The sequence below is a fragment of the Fusarium pseudograminearum genome, chromosome 1, assembly GCF_000303195.2.
Source record: "Fusarium pseudograminearum CS3096 chromosome 1, whole genome shotgun sequence".
Lineage (NCBI taxonomy): Eukaryota > Fungi > Ascomycota > Sordariomycetes > Hypocreales > Nectriaceae > Fusarium > Fusarium pseudograminearum.
Window position 1 is genome coordinate 3,610,059 of NC_031951.1, and position 21,455 is coordinate 3,631,513.

At 49.7% G+C, this 21,455-nt stretch overlaps 9 protein-coding genes across 9 annotated transcripts, besides 1 other annotated feature; 4 read left to right on the forward strand and 5 right to left on the reverse strand.

Annotated features, from left to right (window-relative positions):
- Positions 1–225: 225 nt before the first annotated feature.
- Positions 226–285: a repeat region.
- Positions 286–1,575: 1,290 nt separating this feature from the next.
- FPSE_01035 (uncharacterized protein) lies at positions 1,576–3,677 on the reverse strand (the record flags this gene model as incomplete). The annotated part of the gene is made up of 2 exons (XM_009254155.1): positions 1,576–3,389; positions 3,446–3,677. The coding sequence occupies 2 exons, from the start codon at positions 3,675–3,677 to the stop codon at positions 1,576–1,578; spliced, it is 2,046 nt and encodes a 681-aa protein (XP_009252430.1).
- A 660-nt stretch (positions 3,678–4,337) lies between these two features.
- On the forward strand, positions 4,338–5,085 carry FPSE_01034 (uncharacterized protein; the record flags this gene model as incomplete). The annotated part of the gene is made up of 2 exons (XM_009254154.1): positions 4,338–4,404; positions 4,466–5,085. 2 exons carry the CDS (start codon positions 4,338–4,340, stop codon positions 5,083–5,085), a joined length of 687 nt encoding a protein of 228 aa, XP_009252429.1.
- Positions 5,086–5,406: 321 nt separating this feature from the next.
- Positions 5,407–6,534, reverse strand: FPSE_01033 (uncharacterized protein; the record flags this gene model as incomplete). Its single annotated transcript, XM_009254153.1, has 1 exon — positions 5,407–6,534. The coding sequence occupies one exon, from the start codon at positions 6,532–6,534 to the stop codon at positions 5,407–5,409; it is 1,128 nt and encodes a 375-aa protein (XP_009252428.1).
- Positions 6,535–7,287: 753 nt separating this feature from the next.
- Positions 7,288–8,048, forward strand: FPSE_01032 (uncharacterized protein; the record flags this gene model as incomplete). The annotated part of the gene is made up of 2 exons (XM_009254152.1): positions 7,288–7,318; positions 7,375–8,048. The coding sequence occupies 2 exons, from the start codon at positions 7,288–7,290 to the stop codon at positions 8,046–8,048; spliced, it is 705 nt and encodes a 234-aa protein (XP_009252427.1).
- Positions 8,049–8,275: 227 nt separating this feature from the next.
- FPSE_01031 (uncharacterized protein) lies at positions 8,276–10,021 on the reverse strand (the record flags this gene model as incomplete). The annotated part of the gene is made up of 1 exon (XM_009254151.1): positions 8,276–10,021. One exon carries the CDS (start codon positions 10,019–10,021, stop codon positions 8,276–8,278), a length of 1,746 nt encoding a protein of 581 aa, XP_009252426.1.
- A 948-nt stretch (positions 10,022–10,969) lies between these two features.
- FPSE_01030 (uncharacterized protein) lies at positions 10,970–12,637 on the forward strand (the record flags this gene model as incomplete). Its single annotated transcript, XM_009254150.1, has 2 exons — positions 10,970–11,725; positions 11,780–12,637. 2 exons carry the CDS (start codon positions 10,970–10,972, stop codon positions 12,635–12,637), a joined length of 1,614 nt encoding a protein of 537 aa, XP_009252425.1.
- Positions 12,638–13,411: 774 nt separating this feature from the next.
- On the reverse strand, positions 13,412–16,640 carry FPSE_01029 (uncharacterized protein; the record flags this gene model as incomplete). The annotated part of the gene is made up of 11 exons (XM_009254149.1): positions 13,412–13,890; positions 13,949–14,280; positions 14,429–14,538; positions 14,625–14,644; positions 14,724–14,737; positions 14,805–14,945; positions 15,009–15,156; positions 15,232–15,251; positions 15,287–15,312; positions 15,813–16,586; positions 16,638–16,640. 11 exons carry the CDS (start codon positions 16,638–16,640, stop codon positions 13,412–13,414), a joined length of 2,067 nt encoding a protein of 688 aa, XP_009252424.1.
- Positions 16,641–16,930: 290 nt separating this feature from the next.
- FPSE_01028 (uncharacterized protein) lies at positions 16,931–17,554 on the forward strand (the record flags this gene model as incomplete). Its single annotated transcript, XM_009254148.1, has 1 exon — positions 16,931–17,554. One exon carries the CDS (start codon positions 16,931–16,933, stop codon positions 17,552–17,554), a length of 624 nt encoding a protein of 207 aa, XP_009252423.1.
- Positions 17,555–17,997: 443 nt separating this feature from the next.
- On the reverse strand, positions 17,998–20,702 carry FPSE_01027 (uncharacterized protein; the record flags this gene model as incomplete). Its single annotated transcript, XM_009254147.1, has 2 exons — positions 17,998–18,801; positions 18,852–20,702. 2 exons carry the CDS (start codon positions 20,700–20,702, stop codon positions 17,998–18,000), a joined length of 2,655 nt encoding a protein of 884 aa, XP_009252422.1.
- Between the last annotated feature and the right edge of the window lie 753 nt (positions 20,703–21,455).

The window sequence follows — 21,455 nt, forward strand, 5'->3', positions numbered from 1 at the left end:
GGGGGGGGGAGGGACACGGACGGCCAGTTAAAATAAAGATATATTGGATTGCCTTGTTGGTCTTGGTTTGCTTTGAAGGTTAGAATGCGTTTGCGTTCGTCGAGCGAAGCGGCGTTTGATATACTATCGCAGCGACCGTGAATCTGAGGAGAAGTGCTCGAGCAACGGAGAGAGTGTCGTTCTGCCCCCTTCTGAGGGCGGATAGTATTATCGCTGATTTGCGGTAGAAGGCAAAGCAAACGAGAAAGAAGAAAAAGAGGAAAACGAAGAAGGGAAAAGGATGAACGGGTGGTGTTTGTGATGTTGCAAGAGCTGCGTTTGATGGGCCTTTTCCGCTGATGCAGGTGACGTCGAAATAGAAGGATGGAAAGGAGGAGCAGCAGAAGGAAGTTTGCTAATCAGCAGTTGCAACTCGCCAGCTGCCAGCTGTCAACAGCTGTCGGCCAAACTTGCCTCACCACTTCGCACCAAAGTAACGATGGAAAGGGAAATTGCTGAGAAATTGTATTGCAATAAGGCATTGAACTCACCTATAGCGTAACAAGTAACAGTATTCGAGTTACAATTCTGGAACTTCCAAGGAGACAGGTGCAACGAGGCAAATGATCAAATAATCACGAACAGTCCAAGAGGAGGAGAGGGAGGGAGATGACAAAGAGGCTGTGATGAGTATACATTACAAGTCAAGATCAATATATGAGGTCCTCCGCTAGCTTATGCGACATCAAAGGGGAAAAGTGAAGAATAGCGGTAGATTATCAACTAATGTATCTATTAATGGCAGAGCCAGCCCAATAGCTGCACTCCCGAGAAGCGGTAAACCAGCTGTTCTTTACCTCTACTTGACTCCCTACCCAGTGCCAGTGCCTGGTGCTAGTATCATATGCAAGATCTATCTCCAGACAACGTAACATGAAACGTTTTATTGATGTAGCACATCTAACTGCCATGGCAAGATGCAGTTGCACAAAGTATTCCGCAGTGGCCTGTGTGCATCTTGTGTTTATTGTCCTCCCCCCTTTGTACCACTTCGATAAAAACACTGATTTATGAAACGAGTAATTAAAAACGAACATGAACACAGTCTCTCAGTTCGATTCACTTGGATGCATATATAAGGCGTGACTATTTATTTGAACCTCAATTTGCTGTTCACTCAGAGGTCTCCCTACCGCATCACTCCTGAATCTTTATAATCTGAAGATGGTTTTTACGAAATCATAAACACCGAAACAGTGCCGAGCAAACAATTCACTGCCATGTGTGACTCTGACGGCTCGAAACTGTACTCCTGGTCTAACCGTGGCACACCATACAATCGCAGAAAGGAAAACAAGGATTTAGGAGGCCTATGAGCAAAAGCGGATGCAACTCTAATTGTTCGCCATGGCACATTGTTGCCTCACGCAAATGTGCCGCTTCCATGTTCAGGTAATATCGTGAAGATAGACAAGCAAGGAGCATATCATTGTCCGTGATATCATTGTCAAAAACACCCTAGTTTTATACGCCTGATATATGATAATTAAAACACCACATCTCTCTATCCATGACCCAATCTCTTCAGCTTTCCGTTTACAATTTCTCCAACAACAGCTTGCTACCAGCATTACCAACGGGCTTCTTATCTCCCTTCTTCTTGCCCTTCTTGGCATCCTTGGGCGCTGCCTCGTGAGCCTCACGAGCAGCCTTCTGCTCAGGGGTCTCCTCGGTGGCAGCCTTCTCAAGAGCCTTCTTGTTCTTCTTCAGCGTCTTCTTGAGCGCACCAGCCTCTCCAAAGTCGCCGGCCTCAAGAAGACCAACAACAACGAATGAGCTGGGTCCAGTGGCCCAGTACATAATGTGCTCCTTGATGACTGGGTAAAGGATGTTGGAGAACTCCAGAGGAGGGTCAACAGGGATAATCTTGCCGGCAGCCTTGTCGTACTTGCCGCCTTGGATCAGCGACTTCAGCATGCGGCCACCGTGAGGCGTCCTTGAGATGTGTACCTGGGGCTGAAGATCATCCTCTGATGGTTCCTCGCTAGGGTTGCCGCTGGCTGACTGGGCAATGGCCTCCAGAGCCTGCTGCTTGTCGCCAACTCCTGAGAGGAGGACATCTGTGACAAACTGGCAACCAAAGGCGGTGGCGGTAATATCGGAAGGAACCTCGGCAATGACTGAGATAAGCTGAGGCGAAATAGCAGTAACAAGTTCACTGCGGCGAACGTCCTCATCCTTCTTACTTGTTGTCTGGCGGATCTCGTGAACCTCCTTGAGAATCTCAACCTCGGCTGACTGGCTGGGAGGGAAGAGAGACTTGGCAAGTCCCTCGAAGAGGTAAAGGATTGTTGTCCTGGCGAAGGGGTTGTTGGCTGCAGCAACGACATTTTGAGCAAGGTTCTCACCCTCGCCGAGGATCTCAGGGAAGATGGTTTTGGCAGTAAGCTTGGTGTCGTCAACAACATCGTAGGCAGTAAGGATAACGAGATGTGCCCAGATGTCACCAGACATCAGCAGGAAAGTGTCTTTGTAGGTCTTGAGAATCTGCTTTCGGTCCTTGGAGGATCCGTGAGCTAGGAGCAAACAGGTAAGCTTGGCACCGTTGCGGGTGAATGCCATGTTCTTGAGCAAATCTCCGCCCTCGTCACCCTTGACCATCTCGAAGAACTCGGTGAACTCTTCTGTGCCAGGCTGGGTGGCAGAGAAGTACTGGAACATAGCATCGTGGAGCATAGTGAAACCAGTCATCTTCTTGTTGACAAGAGAGCCGATAATGTCAACCAGACTCTTCATGATGGGACCTCGCTTGCTAGGCTCAGCCTCGAGGATGGCCTTGAGATCAGAAGTGGGGTTTGTATCCTTGGTAAGTTCTCGGATAGAGAACTCGGGACCGTACCACTCGCGCAGCAGAATGGCCTTCTGTTCCTTTGTCGCAACACCTCGGTAGACATCGTCGAGAATCCATGAAGCCTCAGGGTGGTTGATCATCTTTCGGACACGGCCGTAAAACTCGGGAATAATGATATCTCGGATCTCCTCGTCGTTCTGGACCAGAAGCTTTCCAATCAGGAACTTGGCATATCGACTCTCAGCAAGCTGAGCGTATGTGCCCGTCAACTCATGAGCAATCTGCTTCTTCTGTTCAGGCGATGCGTACTTGATAGCGGTTTGGACAGCGCGCACGGCATCGTGCTTGAGGACGAAATCCTTGATGCGACCAGTAATGATGGTGAATAGTTCAGTGACCAATATCTGTCGTTCCTCCTTGGGGACGTGAGACTTTCGTCGTAGCTTCTCCCACAGCTTCTTTGTGCGTTGAACTTCGTCAGCAAGAGGCTTTGCGGCCTTGCGCTGCTGGGCGGGCTCCTTTTGCTTGGCATGGGATTCGCGCGAAGTTTGACCTGAAGCTGAAGAAAGGTTAGCATTGGCTGGCTGCGCATGGGATTTGGCGAACAAAACATACTTCGATCAAAGGTCTTTACATCTCCGGCACCATTTGAAGACCTCTTGGGGGCCTCTTCACTCAGATCGGCACCGCCATCCTCCTCATCAGAATCCTCGGACTCCTTCACAGGTTGCTTCTTGACCTTCTTCTCACCAAGTCGAGGCTTCTTGTTGAGCTTAGAAAAGGTCTGGTACTTGCCGCTAGAAGCGGACTTTCTCTTGTCGCCAACAGCTGCAGATTTGGTAGCCATTGTTATGAACTTGATCGATATGGGTATGGGTGAATGCAGGGTCGCAGAGTTGAGACTTCAACTTTTTTTTCTAGCGATAAGCCAACCTTCGGCCGCTAGCCTAACTGATAAGAGAAGACCCGTTTTTTCTGATACAGTCAGAGGACAGTCTAGATCATCACGTGCGCCTTGTATTGCTTGCATCAATTGTCAGTATTTCTTGCTCAATATGTTCCAAAGTCAAATGAATAGTTAGGGTAATTTATTAGCTAAAACATTCAATCAGGATCAAAGTACAAGTCATGAGCTCTCATCGACCAATTGCCATAGGAAGCATAGCAACACAAGAGATTTACGGCTCTTACACCTAACGAATAACCGCAGTATTGAAGAAACTACAGAAGACTCTCTGTTATATAATACAATAGTCGTGATAATTTGTATTTAAACATGGACGGCAATTTATGATGACAGTTGCCGTATTGTAACGAGATTTAAAGCGACTGAGCCTGAGATTATGAGGAATTGCCGGGCGGTCAGCAAGACACTAATCCCCTTTCGTCGCTCCCGTCACCCCGCCGTCTGTAAACCTCCCCACCCTCATGAGTGAGGACTCTCGTCATTTCGAGACTCTATCAAAAGCAATTTTGCGGCTTAGAAACTTCTGGTCAAATCGTCAAAATGGGACGGGAAGACCAAGTAGAAGAGCGCGAGGTGCTCGAATCAATTTTCCCAGAAGAAATTACAGGTACAAATTCCAATTCAAAAAAAAAACCACATATGAAGATCTGTGTCTAATCATTTTCTAGACATCTCTGAAACCGAGTTTAGAGTCTCAGTCGCACTAGATATTCCCGACGAAGAAGATGAAGAACCTCCGACCATGCTCCTCCAAGTGAGGTATCCAGAAGACTACCCCGAAAAGCCGCCTCATCTCGACATTCTAGCTCCTCCCAATGCCATAGCCCACGAACATTTCAATGTTGCAGACGATCGCGACCAGCTTCTCGCTAGCCTCGATGAGACTATCCAAGAAAACCTCGGCATGGCAATGATTTTTGCCATCGTTTCCACACTAAAGGACAATGCCGAGCAGCTCGTCCAGGAGCGCAAGGATGTCATCACAAGGGCCCATGAGGAGGCTGCCCAGGCTGCAGAGGCAGAGGAGAACAAGAAGTTTCACGGTACCCGTGTGACTCCCGAGACTTTTATCAAGTGGCGCGAGGGCTTCATAAAAGAGATGGAGGATAAGAGGCAACAGGAGGAGGACGACCGCCTGGCTGAAATGAAGAAGGCAAGAGTCAAGGAGCCTGCTCGATTGACGGGCAGACAGCTTTGGGAGAGAGGTCTTGCTGGCAAGGGTGATGATGAAGAGGATGATGACATGCCCGTGGAGGGTGTTGAGAAGCTCAAGGTTGAGGCCGTATAAGGGGGCCATATAGCAAAGGTGCATTACTTGGAGTTTGGGCTTGGATACAAATATAAATACAAATGCAAGGCAATGACAAGCAGCTTGCTATGGGACGAGATGACGGACGATATCACTGAGAATAAAAGGGGGAGACAGAAAGCTCGCTGCTGCCGCAAGTTCAAGGATCATAGGTTCTGATACAGATTTGAAGGTAATCTATCAGTTTTAACTAAATTCTAGAGGATACAAGATTTCCTCTAGACATGCCCATTTTTCTTCCCAAACGCCAAACCAAATGCTTTTAAATCCATTCCGTCTAAGCCTCCTATATAAAAGCAATCAACCCTGCATCTCGGCATCATCATCGTCGTTCTCGCCATCGCTGGGGTCCTCCCAGTCATCCAACTCGCCCTCAACTGGCTCACCGATCTCCTTGTTGATACTTGATAACAATTCCCTGGCGTGCTCTCCTAGTCGCTCGTCTTCGTACTCTTGCATGGCGAACAACTTCAAGCACTGAGAAAGCCACTGTCTCGACGACTTCCACAGCCCCTTCCACTCCTCGTTGTCCTTGGTGGCCTCGTTCCATGGCTTGGTGGCAGTGTTCTTTTGCTTCTCACCGGTGATGTAGAGACACCAGCCACCAAGGTACCAAGCCTCGACGCTAGTGTCGTCGTCTGTGACAAGACGCTCCAGCACGCTCAAGGCCTCGTCTTCCAGCTCAGTCTCCATCAACAAGCGGGCGAGGGCGATTCTGGTGGGAAACTCGGGAACATCAGGGTGGTTGGGAGGGAGGTTCTGCCACAACTCAAGACTCCTGCGCAGAGCAGTCTGGGCCTCGTTGGCACGGTTCTGAGAAATTCGGACGTTTGCGACTGTTTGCCAGGTCTCCGGAGCCGCAGGTGCGAGGAGCATAGCCTCGGTGATAAGGGTCTCGCAGCGCGACTCGGCATCGGGTTCCCACGACAAGTCGGTCATGTACACCTCGGCAACAGCGCAGAGGACTCCACCTAGCTTGTGTTGCTTCTCCTGGGTGGATGTCTTTTGCTCAGGGGTGGGTGATCGGAGCTCGCTCAGCACCGCAATCTGCTTTCGGAGCGCTGTCGCACCACGCTCATACCATTGAACGGTGTCAAGACCACCCTCCTCGCTGAGCTGGGCGAGAAGAAGGAACTTCTCAGGGCCACCACCAATCTTTTCATCCACGGTGCCGTCTTGATCGAGGTGAACCGCACGCTCAAAGGCAGCTCGGGCCTCGTCAAGGTCACCAGATTCAATAAAGATAGTACCCAAAAGGTTGGCAGCGCTGAGTTCAAAGTCACCACCTTGGCCAGTGGTGTCGAGAGCCTGCTGGGCAAGTGTAGCAGCCTCCTCTAATCTTCCGACCTCAAGCTGAGTCTGCGCATCGACAAGGAGTTTTGCGATGTCAGGATTCGTCTTTTTTGTCTCGGGTCTTGAAGGCGCCATGGTGTTGGTGAAGCGGGGAGCTGATATAAGAGATTGGTGCGGATAGATTCGTAGTAGATTGCCGCTTATATGAGTACTAAGGCGACTGGTTATGAGTCGCGGTTGGTATTTGGGGGTAAGATCGAGTAAAAGCTCAATCGTCGAACAAAGTGAAAATGAGATAGTGCAATGAGCAGGCTTGTTCTGTCAGAAGCCTGCTTTGGTGTTGAGTGGGAAACTGAAAAATTTAGGCGGGTCTTATCGATAACAACCCATGACAAGCCAACTCATCATTCATGTGAGTCTCGATAGCTCATGTTTCTTTATTCTTTGGATGTCATGATGATAGATTTACAAGCGAGAATAGAAGAAGAAGATATAGCGGGTTGAATATAAGAGATACAAAGCTTCGGGTTCAATTGCAAGCTTCGAAATTCTTGATTAAGCTACTACCATTTTCATCCAAGATGTCCAGACCCAACACTTTGAACATTTATCGACCGAGGGGCATAGGTTGACAGAATTAATTCGCTGACTGGTTTCCGTGCTCTACGTTGAGGTGGAGTGTGTACACGGTATTTAACTGCTACAGAATAAGGCCTGTGCTGATATTTCCTTCACCTTCATGCGGGGCACTCGCGGGGCAGAGTGGAATATATCATCAGTCCAGTCCGACTTATTAAAGCATTTGTCATCGCGCCTTAAACTATAAGACATTTATCAACACTAATACCTAATTCCTACAACTACTATAAAACAAATAACGAATTCATCATGTTTACTGGAATCGTGGAAGAAGTGGGAGGTCAGTCTTAGTACACTCAAGCTCACTTAAGTCAACTGACTCACACAACCTTTTAGTTGTCTCCAAGCTCGATAACAATGATTCTACCGGTGGCACTTCTCTGACCATCTCCATTCCTTCTGGCTCTCAGCTCCTCTCCGACTGTCACGATGGCGATTCCATCTCTGTCAATGGTGTTTGCCTCACCGTCACCTCTTTCACACCTGAAGCCTTCACCATTGGTGTAGCCCCCGAGACTCTGAGAATCACCAACCTGGGTGACCTTAAGGAGAACAGTAACGTCAACCTTGAGCGCGCTGTTCGTGCCGATACACGAATGGGCGGCCACTTTGTCCAGGGCCACGTCGACACCACCGCCAAGATCCTGTCCGTCACCAAGGACGGCAATGCCCTGACCTTCCGCTTCCAGCCTGCCCGCAGGGATATGCTGCGGTACATTGTGTACAAGGGCTACATCGCCATTGACGGCACTAGTTTGACCGTCACCAAGGTCAATGACCAGGAGGGCTGGTGGGAGGTGATGCTGATCGCCTACACCCAGGAGAGGGTTGTTGTGGCGCAGAAGAAGGAGGGTGACACAGTCAACCTTGAGGTTGATATGATGGCCAAGTATGCTGAGAAGTCACTGGGTGGAGTTGTCGGCTCTGAACCAGGATCTGTGGCCTCTTTCCCTTTCATCGAGAAGATTGTTGAGAGGATCGTGGCACAAGGATTTGGCGCGAAGCAATAAAGGATTGGATGGATTAATTGTTAATAACATGGGTATCATTCTCCTCATTATTATACCCTGATATTCCTGGCTGTGACTTGTCGCTATTTCAACCACAAACGCCTAATACCAATGTTCCTATCATACAACCGTTAAATGCCGTTCAATCCTACGTGCCAAAATACTTAGTGTCCTCTTTCGAGTTCCCGCCAAAATACATATACGAGTAGAATATCTTGCACAAGCCTTTATGCATCACCCCAAACTTCGGCGATTTTGGTGCTCATCGGCTTCGTAAACTTCTTCCGCCCAACAAGGTGACTTGTTTGACTAAACACCAACTCTCGCTTGCGCTTCAAACCCTGCTCACCAGTTCCGCATGCCTCAAAAGCTTTGACAAAGTCATACGGTGTTTTCCAACGCTTTTGAATCTCGAGTGCTTTCTCTCCTGTGACTCCCTTGATAGTCATGAGCATCTTCAAGAATACATCTCGCAGGGTGATGGACTCAGACTTTGACGCAAGCGAGGAGAAGGCCGGGTAGGTAATGTACCAATCTGGAGATATGGATTCCCTGAGGTGCTTCAGTAGTGGAAGATAATTTTGAGACGTAAGGACCTTGGTAGGTATGACGTGCAGGGACCTACTCTCGTACGTCCGTTTCAACATAGCGGTCATCCTTGTGAGGTATCTGATTGTGTCGTCCATCTTGTTTGTTCTCTTGACAAAGTAGCCATTAACTACTTGGGTCGAGGCGATAGCTGATCGGACTGCTTCAGCGTATCTGTTAATCACCTCGGGGTCCATGCCAATTTCTTCGATAATGTAAATCACTTTCTTTACGCCAGATCGTTGTAAGCGAAACTTTTGCTCATGGAATCTGCCATCCTTGATACTCCCGATCAAATCATCAAGACGTTTTCTTTCGACAATCCAGTCCAGCACGACCTCGTCACCCTCAGCACCTTGTGATGAGAGCAGATTCGGGTCGTTGCATTTCGCGACCCACTGAGCATCACCAAGCTCCATGCTACGCATGATGGGTTTCGCGCCCTGTTTTGCAAGTTCCTCTTGCATGTAGTCGCGGTCCGTCTTAGCCCTTACTTCGCGAACGTCCAGGACTAACTGAACGGTAAAGGTTCCTGGAGGCAATAGTATTGGAGTAAAATTTGGCAACGAAGCATCGTCTGATGTTGTTGGACCATCAGCAACGACATTTTGATATTCTGATAGAGCCTGTGCTGGTTCGGCGATCTCCACAGAAGGCGACTTTTGCCTAGAAATAGCTCCAGGCTGGAAGTTCGGAATAACGGGTTGTGCTGAGGTGGGATCCTTAGCCCTGTCCTTTTCAGCCTGCCAGTGGTCGGTGTCCTTTATACGCTTGGCAACTTCCCATCCTTCGTCGGTCAAAGCGTATCTCCTCAATGGCCGTCCTCTTTCGTATACTAGCTCCTTCTGTAACAAAGTTTTCATCGAGTTCCAGGCAGTGTAAAACTTGGTGGGATCGCTAGGAGCGGAAAATGATGCATCACAGTATGGTTGGGCAACTTCAATGAGCTCAGCCTTGGTCATCCCAGTAGTTGTGTCTTCATCCAGGGTCGAGAGTCCGACTACCAAGGCGAACGCTCCAGATCGAAGAGCAGGGACATACGCTTTTGGTTTGCGTGCCTTTTTCGAAGGTTTTGATGAGCCTTCTCCATTTTCGTCGCCAGTAACCGGTGCCGCTTTACGGGACCTAGGGTGTGGCGGCATTGGGAGGCCATTTTGTTCGCAATGTTTCTTCAATTGCTGTTCAAGACGTTCGCAGAGTTTTGGACCGAAACCTTTGAGTTGCTGCAACTGCGCAGGGTGTTCAAAGGAAATCGGACATGCTTTCAACGAGTTGTACGCTGTCCTGTACGTGGTAACGCCTTTGGAATTGCGTTCGCGAGCCAAATCCAACCACTCTTTGACCCATTCCAGAAACTGAGGGTTGGCCGAGTCGGCGTCGGCCATGTCGCCACTTCAAATTTCGTTATGGGGAAGCCGGGACTTGAACTCGACTAATCAAGACTGGTTGGTGATTGAAATTAGAAATGAGATGACTGGCCGACTCAACCTAGTCTTATCCAGGTTTGGGATTGCCGACAGTGGGAAGTAAGACGCGACGATAGTTTCGCGTTGAGGATGACAGGGGGGTTATTGACACGAAGTCACGTGTCGTAATTGACCCAAGGACTCGGGCGGTGAGGGAAGTGTTCCTGGCCCGCTGGATGGACGGCTGTCGCTGCCAATTTAGGCTGACGTGAGACCCTGAACCTGGGCTGCAAACTGATTCTCTGCGGGTAGGGCGCTGCAACAAATCCACCCAATTAAAGCAACTAAAGCTCCCACCTGCGCTACAACATATTTAGCTCCTTGAAGCGGGGCATTTTGAAGAGAGCTGTGCTGTAACTTTTTATAGCACATCAAAGAATCCACTCGATTGAGGCGGTATGTATTAAAAACAGCATTTTTGACCGCTAAAAGATTACTCCATAGCCCCGTTGAACCGTTAGTTTATCCAGAACGAGGTGCTGTTAGGTGTCGCCAAGCCAACCGTTTAGAAGCACAGCTCAGCTCCCAACATGAATGTGCAAGTGGCTGGGTTGTAGACTATAGACTGGCTGCTGCCGTACTGCAGTGTATCTTCCAATTTTATGATGGAACAGTTGGCCCCTGTAGTAAGCACTGCTGGCTGTAGCTTTTGTGCCCCTCCATGGCATCAGTCCGTAGGCACTTTCCATTGCAGCTATAGAAAAGTCCCCCGCCTCGTCACTGCGGAGGTCGATCGTTTCAAAAAAAGGAATACATTTCAAGCTCCATCTTTCTTTTACATTCTCCTCCCGTCTGCATCCCCGTCTTGTCTTGTTTTCTTCTTTCATCCCATCTTCATTAGTTCATGTCACTACAACATTACGTAGAATGTCTGACGAAAAGTTCCTCGCCGCTTCGGCCAAGCACCCTATCGTGCCCAACCATGTCTACAACTATGGTACTGCGGGGTTCCGTATGAAGGCCGACCTTCTCGACGGCGTCTCGTTCCGTGTCGGCCTCCTGTCTGGTCTTCGAAGCCGTAAGCTCAATGGCCAGGCCATTGGTGTCATGATCACCGCCAGCCACAACCCAGCTGTCGACAATGGTGTCAAGATCGTTGACCCCATGGGCGAGATGCTTGAGCAGGAGTGGGAGGCCTATGCCACCAAGCTTGTCAACTCTCCTTCTGATCAGGAGCTTCTTGACAACTACAAGGCTCTAGCTACCCAACTCAAGATCGGCCTTTCTTCTCCTGGTCGAGTTGTTTACGGCCGTGACACTCGTCCCTCCGGTCACTCTCTTGTTGCTGCTCTCTCCGATGCTCTCGAGGCCACAAACACCGAATACACCGACTACAAGATCCTCACCACTCCCCAGCTTCACTACCTGACCCGTTGTGTCAACACTGAAGGCACCCCCAAGGCCTACGGCAAGGTCAGCGAGCAGGGTTACTATGAAAAGATGTCTGAGGCTTTTACCCGTGCTCTACGGGGCCGAAAGCCACAGGGCCAGCTCATCGTTGACTGCGCCAACGGTGTTGGTGGTCCCAAGCTCTCCGACTTCCTCAAGGTCGTCCCTGAGGGCACCATTGACGTCAAGGTTGTCAACGACGATGTCCTCCGTCCCGAGGTTCTCAACCTAGATGTAAGTCCACTTCAAATTCCTATGGCCAAGTAGCAATTACTAACTTAATTCCAGTCTGGCGCCGACTTTGTCAAGACCAAGCAGCGAGCTCCTCCCAGCCCCAAGCCCGTTCCCGGTGCCCGATGCTGTTCCCTCGACGGCGACGCCGATCGTCTAATCTACTACTGGGTCGACCCCGATACTGGTTTCTTCATGCTCGACGGCGACCGCATCTCCTCGCTCAACGCTTCTTTCATCGGCGACCTTGTCCGCTCTGCTGGCCTTCAAGATGATCTCCGCATCGGTGTTGTTCAGACCGCCTATGCCAACGGTGCCAGCACAAACTATATCGAGAAGCATCTTGGCCTTCCCGTTGTTTTCACCCCCACTGGTGTGAAGCACTTGCACCACGCTGCTTGCCAGTTCGATGTTGGTGTTTACTTCGAGGCCAACGGCCACGGTACAGTTGTCTTCTCTCAGGAGGCTACCCGTGCTTTCCGTGAGACTGAGCCCCAGTCTCCTGCTCAGAAGGATGCTCTCGAGACTCTCGCTGCCATTAGCGATCTGATCAACCAGACTGTCGGTGATGCCATTTCTGACATGCTCATGGTTGAAGTTATTCTTGCTCACAAGGGTTGGACTCTCAAGGACTGGGCTATGACCTACAATGACCTCCCCAACCGACTTGTCCGAGTCGAGGTTGGCAACAAAGACCTCTTCCAAACCACCGATGCGGAGCGTCGCCTTAGCCACCCCGCTGGTGCTCAAGACGAGATCGACCAATGTGTTAAGAAGTACACCAGCGCTCGCTCTTTTGCACGTGCAAGCGGTACTGAGAATGCATGCCGTGTCTATGCTGAGGCTGCCACACGCTCCGAGGCGGATGAACTCGCTAACAAGGTTGCTCAAATTGTCAAGCAGTTCGGTTCTTAGGAAATTCCCATATATCGGCGAGACTTGGGTGGACTGTCCTTGAGTGAACTAAATTTGGGTAGACGAGGCCTGCGTGAACAAGACTGGAGTGAACTAGCCTCGAGTGGGCTATTCTCGAGTGAACAAGACTCGGGTGGGCAAGACTCGAGTAGCCAAGACATCAGCGAACAAGACTTGGATGAAGAAATCTTCGTTTTCTCAGATTAAAGAAAAAAAAACCAAATTAGAGGGCAGGACACGCGCAGTACAGTACGGGATTGTGGGGAAGCAATTGTTCAAAAGAAAGGAGAAAAGGGAACGCGAAGGGGTTTCCAAAAGAATAGGTTATCAAGCTCGAGCTCAGAAGGGGCCCTCGGGACTATGAACCATATGCTTAGCACAGTTTAACGATGAATGAAAAGTTTCTTTACTCTACTCAATTACACACTCAATTTCATTTGTGAAAACTGCCATGGTAAATTATCGCAGAACATATCAAAGCAAAGATCTATTGACTAGGTAACTCCGGAGTGGTTTTCTTTGTGGTATCACTCATAACGGGTCGTCAATCAACCAAACCGTCCCTCACGCTCATGTTTTCTTCTCCTGATGTTATCTAACAGCAAATTGACCCCGTGTAAGATGCAAGAAGACGCCGTTCCGCCTTGTACGTTTCCCAAACTCAAGAGTATCTAGTTCCTCCTCCCTCAAAGCATTCCATACCTTCAATTTTATTTTTTTCGTGTAGTCATTACAACAAGTAGATCGGCATGTGCTTACTGAAAAAAAAACCACTTAGCACATGCGGTATTCGAGAGCACCCTTGGAGGAGCGGTTGGCGTCCTGTGTCTCGAGCTCGTAGGCAATCTTGATGTCAAGATCACGTCGGTTCTTGTCGTTGGGTCGGACATCAAGGTTGAGCGTGATCTCCTCGCCCTGCTGGACGGTGAGGACGTCCTCAAAGTAGAAGACGGTCTGCTTCCAGTGGGTGTACTTGGTGTGGGGACCTGTTGAGAAGCGGATAGGCTTGTGGCAGGCGGTGAAGTCGATATCGAACCATGACACAAGGGCGTGGATGAAGTCGTCGCGCTTAGCAGACAACTTGAAGGGCACTTGGAAAGCCAGGTCGGCGACGGTGCAGGTGTAGAGATCGAGGGTAAGGACAGGAGCGGGGTCGGTGACAGCAGCCTTAACCTCGACAGTGTCGACAAGGGGCTCAGAGAGAGCGGTGGCCTTGAGAGGGGTGTAGTCGAAACCGTAAACATCGTTCCAGACTAGAATTCGTTAGTTACAGTGATTCAAGAGTCAAAATTTGAGCCAGAAAATACTCACACTCAATCTTGTCCTCCTTGTAGTCGCCATCTTCAATACCAGCGAAGAAAATGGTGGCCTTGTCAGGGAAGATCAAACCATCCTTCTGGAGGTAGGTGTCACGAGCGTAGAGAACGGTGTCAAGCATGGACTCGTAGAGAAGGAAGTATCCCATCCACTCAGAGATGATGATGTCGACCTTGGGGAAGGGGAGCTCAACCTCCTCCATCTTGCCCTGGAGAAGGGTGATCTTGTCAGAAAGGCCGTTGATCTTGACAATCTCACGGGCCTTGAAAATGATGGTGGACATGTCAACACCGATAACATGCTTAGCACCGGCCTTAGCGGCGAACCTGTAACAGTATATGTTAATTCAAATTCAATCAATTCCATAAGCTTTTTTGCACAGAACGGCGCGTGTTGCGATAAGCTTGTCGTTTTGCAAACGCGGGGCACGACGAGGGGCAGTTTTTTTTTTGCAGGGTCTTGTTGCGCACGTACATGGAGAGAATGGCGGTACCGCAGCCAACATCGAGAACGACCTTGTCCTTAAAAATGTGCTTGTTTTGCATAATGGCGTTCATATACGATCGTGTTCGGACCTCATCTTTCTAAAAGCCCAGAAGAAACATGGTCAGCGGATAGCTCAGTACAGCAGCACAAGGGCTGTGGTGGTGTAGGGAAGGGAAGCTCATACCAACATCTCCTCGTGGATACCTATTGCAATGCAACAAATAATCAGTCAGTAAGGAGTTCTCATAGCTTCAGTGTACAATAGATTGTTTTCTGTTCGTACCATGGTGGTCGTAGCTGTATCGCAAAGCACTGTTAGTATACGACAATTTCTCTTGAACTGAATTGGGTTTTCCAAACTCACCTCTTGAAGTAGTGTTGCTCGCTGTGCTCCATGGAGTTCATCTTCTGCTCCGCGACCTCGACGTCCATCTTGTCTCCGCTCATTTTGAAGAATTGTTTGGGGTTATGGGGATTTCGAACGAGAGAGAATAGGTTGTATAATCTGAGGTTGAGTGAAGAAGAAAAATAGAGAGGAAAAAAGATTGAGTCGCAAAACGGAGCATACAGTTTCGGCGGGCGAGATGGGGGACCACAGACGAATGCGATTTTGCTAGTTCGGGCAGAAAATAATTTATCGGCGTCACCGCCCGAGTTTTTAGAAGAGGTACCTGCTATGGACAACAGGGACCTAGGGACCCTGTTTTCAGCACCAGCTTGTTTTAGGTTTAGTGCTACTAGCTTGGGAAAAAAACAGGTGGGCTGGAGGCCAATAGATAGGTACCTCTCACCTCCCTGTTTAAGAGACTTTCTGAATCAGATAAGGCAGAAAATTTCCGTACGCACCGAGTCAAGGTCAACAACTGGCGATACTTTGGGTGTTTATGCATCAATTAGAACTTTCACTAGAAAGATCGACTCCTTCCAGCTATTCGTTAGATACAGTCCGTTCAAAGAAGGTTATATTGCCTAAAGACCAATATATGCAGTGCTACTGCCATTGTCTGGGCTACCAACAGACCAAGTCTAGGTGGGTAAAGCTGCATGCAAACTGGATCAGAAAGAGTACTTGTAGCACAACCAGAGATCAATGCCAGTTAGAGCACCCTTTTGATCTTAAATTTATCTATCTATGGCCATATATCAAGTTCTGCCAACCGCAGAGCGAGGCCCATAACTCGAGTGAGTCTTCTTCATCACAACTGGGAATCTTCAGTCGACAATCAACCCGTTTACCAACCATCTACCATCACGGCCTGTTTTCTTTTCGCGCGGTAACCCAAAAACGCCCTGGCGCCAATACATGCATTCGAACTTTGAACAAACGAATCCCCCTCAACATCACGCGTGGACGCTGTTGAGCGTATTATACCAGAAGGACACTGTTGATGCAGCCCTCGTTCTCCGGGTTGTTGGTGACCTGAGCGTAGCGACCCCAAACAACCTTTCCACCAGCGGTGACCAGACCAAGTTCGCTGACGTTGACCTCGATGACGGTACCCTTTGTCAGGACACCGAGCTGAGTGTATAGGGGGTTCTGAGGGTTCTTCTTGACACTGATGATGGGCAGTTGAACGGTAACGCCAAGCTCGGGGTGTGTGACGTTGGCCTTCTTGTAACGGAGACCCATGGGGCGGATGAAGCGCTCGTGCTTGGGGTTGCGTCGAGTGAAGTCGGGTCCGACAAAGGTGGGCTTGGTGACCATGCGCTTCCAGGCCTTCTTCTGGATCTTCTTTCCGGTCTTGACAACCTTGAACATCTCCTCCTCGCTAATACCACGGACCTTGGGCAAGGGGACAGCAAACTTGGCAGCCTTCTCAGCTCGCTTGTTCTTGATAGCGCTGCTGAGGGCCTTGGCAGTTGAAGGATTTGTACGGTCCAAAAGGTAGGAGGGCATGGGTGTCGTAGGATCCTTCTCGTCGGCCGTCTTGACGTTGCGCTCCTCGTGCGCCTTGATCTGCTTCTTCATCTGAATCTTCTCCTTGTGTCGCTTCTGCTGGTAAAGCTTGGCCCGGAGACCACGCAGGTTCTGAGCATCCTGCGAGGCCTTGTGACCCTCACGGGCGGTACGCTTGCGAACTCGTTCCTCATGATCGAGACGACGGCCGTGCAGCTTACGCCATCTTTCCATGTACTCGTTCTGAGGCTTTGGGGGGATTAGCGATCATTGCAACATTGTCCAAGTTTTTATACATACCATGTTGTCGGTATAGCCCAGGTAGGGACTTGATTATATCTGGTTGGAGTGATGCTGAAATTTCCCCAGCGATAAAAAAAAGTGGCGGTTTATCAGAGGCGGCGCTGGTACCAAACTAGGTACTAAGAAACTAAGGTGGTCGGTACTCGGTGCTACGCTTTTCCGAGTCGACCCATGAACGGGCACCTTGAACTTTTTTGAGATAGAATATCAATACTTCGAGGACGACAGCTCAATTCCCCGTTCAATTGACCAGCGATAGTGCTCAAGCCCGAAAGGCACTGCTGTCCAAAATGAGCAGGGCACTTTTCCGCTCCATGCTGGAGCTTCGAGCTCCCAGCGCCCGATTTTCGGCCCCCTCGTCTCTACTGCCGATTCGAACTCGCGCGTTCAACACCACAGCGCCCATCATTGAGCAATCGTTCCCTGAGCGTCACCCAAAGAATGCCACCAACCCCACGGCCAATCAGCCTCGACCTCTCGCTCTCAAAGTCAGCCATCCTACTCCTCCTCCAAAGCCCATGGAGGACTCTGTCAAGACCCTTTTACCATTTCTGGCCGCTCAACCGGATCATTATATCACCGTTCATGTCCATGGATTCCCTTACCTTGTCCGGGAGGGTGATCAGGTCCGCCTGCCTTTCCGCATGCCTGGTGTTCAGCCCGGCGATATCCTACGGCTCAACCGTGCCAGTGTCCTCGGTAGCAGGGATTACACCATGAAGGGCGCCCCTCATATCGATGAGCGAGTTTTTGAATGCAGGGCTACGGTTATTGGAACAGAATCTGAGCCTCTACGTATCAAGATCAAGAAGAAGAGACGGCAGCGAAGAATGAGACAGGCCAAGAGCAAGCACCGATACACAATTCTACGGATCTCGGAGCTAAACATCAACAACGGAGAGGATATCGAATGAAGATGAAAATGAGGAATGAAAGTTTCAACTGGAAGATGTTGGTGTACATGTAAAAACAAAACAGGAAACGCCATGAAACGATGTACCATTACCAGCTCAGAGCTGGCTGTACAATAATACAGCAAATTTTTGTAAAGACCATGAGAAGTTCCAAATTTGAAGACGCTGAAAAATGTTCTATTCAGGAACCTACTCAGTGGTTCAGGCCATAAACGCCATCGGCTATCGAAAGCCATTCCATATTACATATGATAAAACCCCCGTATGCCTAAAATAAACAAAAAAGTAGGTATTTGGCTATGCAGCGAAAGACAACAAGAATAATACTCCTCAACACCCAGCTATAAAATGGTCTCTTTCTAATCCATTTAACTTGATCATAAAACGTTCATCCAGGAAGCAATTGCGCCTCGGCAACTCCAACATTATACATAATTATTCGGTTACATCCTGCCGGCCATGGCTTTCTTAACACTGGACCAGTAGGCTTGTGGCCAAACACTAAGGATTTCAGCCTCGGTGGGCATCCGCTCGCGACATCTCGTCACCACGCTCTGGATGATTCTACCAAGCAGTTCCTCGTCGATGGGAAGAGCCTTATCAGTGAGCTCAGCAGGGTACAAGAAGGGGTCGGACTCGTGCAGTAGCTCCTCGCAGTTCGGGCGCATATGGTGGTTGCGGTGGAGGCAGCGTCTCATGGTGCGGATGAGAGAAGGTGGAACAGACATGCCGCCCATGCCGCGGGAGGGGAACTCGATCTCATGGTCCCAATTGATAATAGCCTGACATCTTGACATCTGGTTGGCAATGTGACCAAACGGTGGCAAGCCATAAACCATCTGGTACAGAATGCAGCCCAGAGACCAAATGTCGCTGGGCTTGCCAAGCTTCATGAGCTTAGGTCGGCCAGGGGCACGGCCTCCTCGGGGGTTGTTCGAGTCCATGAGAGATTCTGGAGACATATAGTTCGGGGTTCCGACCTGGGTCTCACGATGGACGTTGACAGTCTCATCTGTCTGAATGGCATTGGCAATGCCAAAGTCAATGAGCTTGAGTTGGCCTTTGACAAGAACAAAGTTGGCGGGCTTAAGATCAGAATGGACGATATCGCACTGATGAACAGCCTGCAAACACTCAAGCATTTCCTTCCAGTAGAATCGCACGAAAACTGGGTCGAATTTTGCAGCCTCGGGGTTATATCGCTTCCTCAAAAAGGTGTTGAAATCCAGCTCTCCAATCTCCATAAGCTATCCAAAGGTCAGTAAGCAATTCATCGTTATTGCTCATTTCAACATACCAAAGTTAGAACCTGCTTCTCAGTGTTCATCTCACAATCGAACAATTTGATAACTCTCTCCACTTCGCCCAGTTTCTTCAGCAGGTCGATTTCACCAAGATATCCCTTGATGGTCGAGTCATCTGCATTCTCCAGGGAAACACGCTTGAGGGCAAACATCTTGCCGTTTTCAGCGGCAACACGGTAAACCTTTCCACTGCCACCTCGGCCAAGACAATCAAGACGTGTATAGGCAACACCATTCACACGCAAAATATTCCTTCGCTGCTTTGCTTGTGTGGTTGTAGCAGCACCGGCGGTGGCGGTGGCAGCCTCAAGGACAGACATCTTTGGGGGCGGGGGAGGAGCATGGCGTAGAGGAGTGTTTCGGGCCATCGAGGCAAGCGGTTTCCTGTCGGGTGAAGCTGGTCTCACAGGAGCAGGATCGGCGCTCATGGGTCGTTTTGGCATCTTGTCTAGAATCGCATCCATGGATGGCTTGTTTCTCTTGAGGCTTGGCTGGTCATTCTCTTGGTCGCGGCCAGAAGGCAGTTCTGGTCGTGGAGCAGGGAGTCTGTAGTGTATTTCCTCTTCAGGTTCAGGTTTAGCTTCTGGTTCCGGAACCTGCACTTCTGGGGTGGATTCTCTTGGCGATGTTTCCCTTGAATATTGCCTAGCGGCACCGAGTCGCAAATCGATGTTAGAAGCATTGCGACGGTGGATTGCTCTGGCGGCGGCCTGTCCGCTAACTGGACTTCCCGAATTGAAGTCTCGGATACCATCTCCATAATATGAGGCGGCATGCTGGTCCTCGGCGGGTTGGCCGTCAGCTTCATGACTAGACAAGATGTCTCCATCTGCGTGTCCTTCGCCCTCCTCTTCGCTCTGTCTCCGGCGACCGCGTCGAGCTGGGCCACTCAAGAAGCTGCCGGCAACCTTGCTGACGCGCCTCACACGCATTGAATTCTGCAGGTTCCCGTTATCTTCGGGCCTTGTCCTCGTCGTTGTCGAAGGGTACCTGGAGACGCTGCCGTGGTGGAAGGGAGGAGGATTCCTCGCAACCGTCGCAGGCTCCTCGAGCTGGTCATTGTCTTCAATTGTAGATCTGTCCACCATAGATCGGTCCGCGGATCTCCCTGAAGAAGGGCCAGTGGAGCCAAGCCGACTCCTGTTGCTGGGAGAACCGGCATTAATTCGCACAACGCGCCCGCCCTGCGCTGGGGTGTTCACGTCCAGTTGAGAATCCTGTTTGGAATCTTTTGAGTCCTGCTTAGAATCATAGCGCTCGTCAGAAGACATATCGCGGCTATCAGGGCGGCTTTGAGGTCGGGACCGTTGGGTTGAGCGAGATGTCGAGGTCGAACGTCGCTTGGTAGGCTTTAATTGATTTAGACTTTGAGGCGTGTTGCTTAATCGAACAACTCGCTTTCTAACGGGGCTGATCTCTCGACTTTGTACTTGTGCTGGGCTTGTTGGTCTTGAGGACCTTGTGTCGTGGGGCTGTACGCTTCCGGACCTTCGTTGTCGGCGGGTCTCACTGGTTGAAGATGTCGACGCGTTCAGGGCACTCGTGCGCCGTCGCGTTCGGGGAGGTGAAACCGGACGCTCTGCGGGTACGGGATCACCATCATTGAGAAGCGCCTTGGTGAGAGCACTGAGCTTCATAGGTACCGGGATCTCATCCTCGGAGCTATCATCGTGGAATTGCTGAGGTTTTGGGTGATAGCCATTGGGAAGTGGTTGGTTCGTAGGAGCAGAAAAGCTCTCGTTGTGGTTTGCAGCTGGGCGCGAAGGTAATCTCCTAAGGGCTTGTCTTTGTGATGTTCTTCGGACAAGGCCATTGCCCATGGGTGTCGGCGAGGTTGTCGCCATATTAATGTTGTTCTGCAGAGGGATAGTAGAGCGCGTCCGGGCCGTGTAATAAGTCGAATCGATCAAGGATTGGTGATGGTCGGTCTGGCGAAAGGGTTAAAGTATTTGCTACAATTCGATTATTATTGCCATTGCTCGGCTTGCAAGACAAGTTTCCAAAACTTGAGACTATCGCGTCTGGGACAGGGACGAGAGATATGAGGTATGGGAAACGAGGCGTGTTGTCCGTCGAGAAAATATGGTCCAATCAGTGAGTTGCCGGTTGCCTAGCAACAACACTCGGCTCAATCTTAGCGGCCAAGTAGTGTAGGGTTGCAATGTCATGCATCATAACTTGCTTGGCAAACGAATAGGTAGTTTAATAGTTTGATTACTGGCAGTGTGTCATTATGCCGGTGGTTGATCGCATGGAGCACTGATGTGAGGTGATCTTTAAGACTCGCGACCGGTAGACAAGGCAATTAGGTTGGTTTTATAAATGGCTTTTCGGTTACCATGCAGGACAACTGGCGGATCCATAGCCTAACCTCCCGAATTTAATGTGCCTACATGGTACTAATTCTCCATCTGCATATGCATGTAAACTTCCATGTCCAGTCTAGCACAGGAAATAATGCAAAAAGAAGGGGTAAAAGGACAATGACAGATCTAGACTCTTTTTAGTAGAATTAAATATCATAATTTGAAGTTGATTTCTTAGAACCTATATGTTCTACCAAGAGTGTGGTCTGTTTAGATGGTCTCGTACCTTGA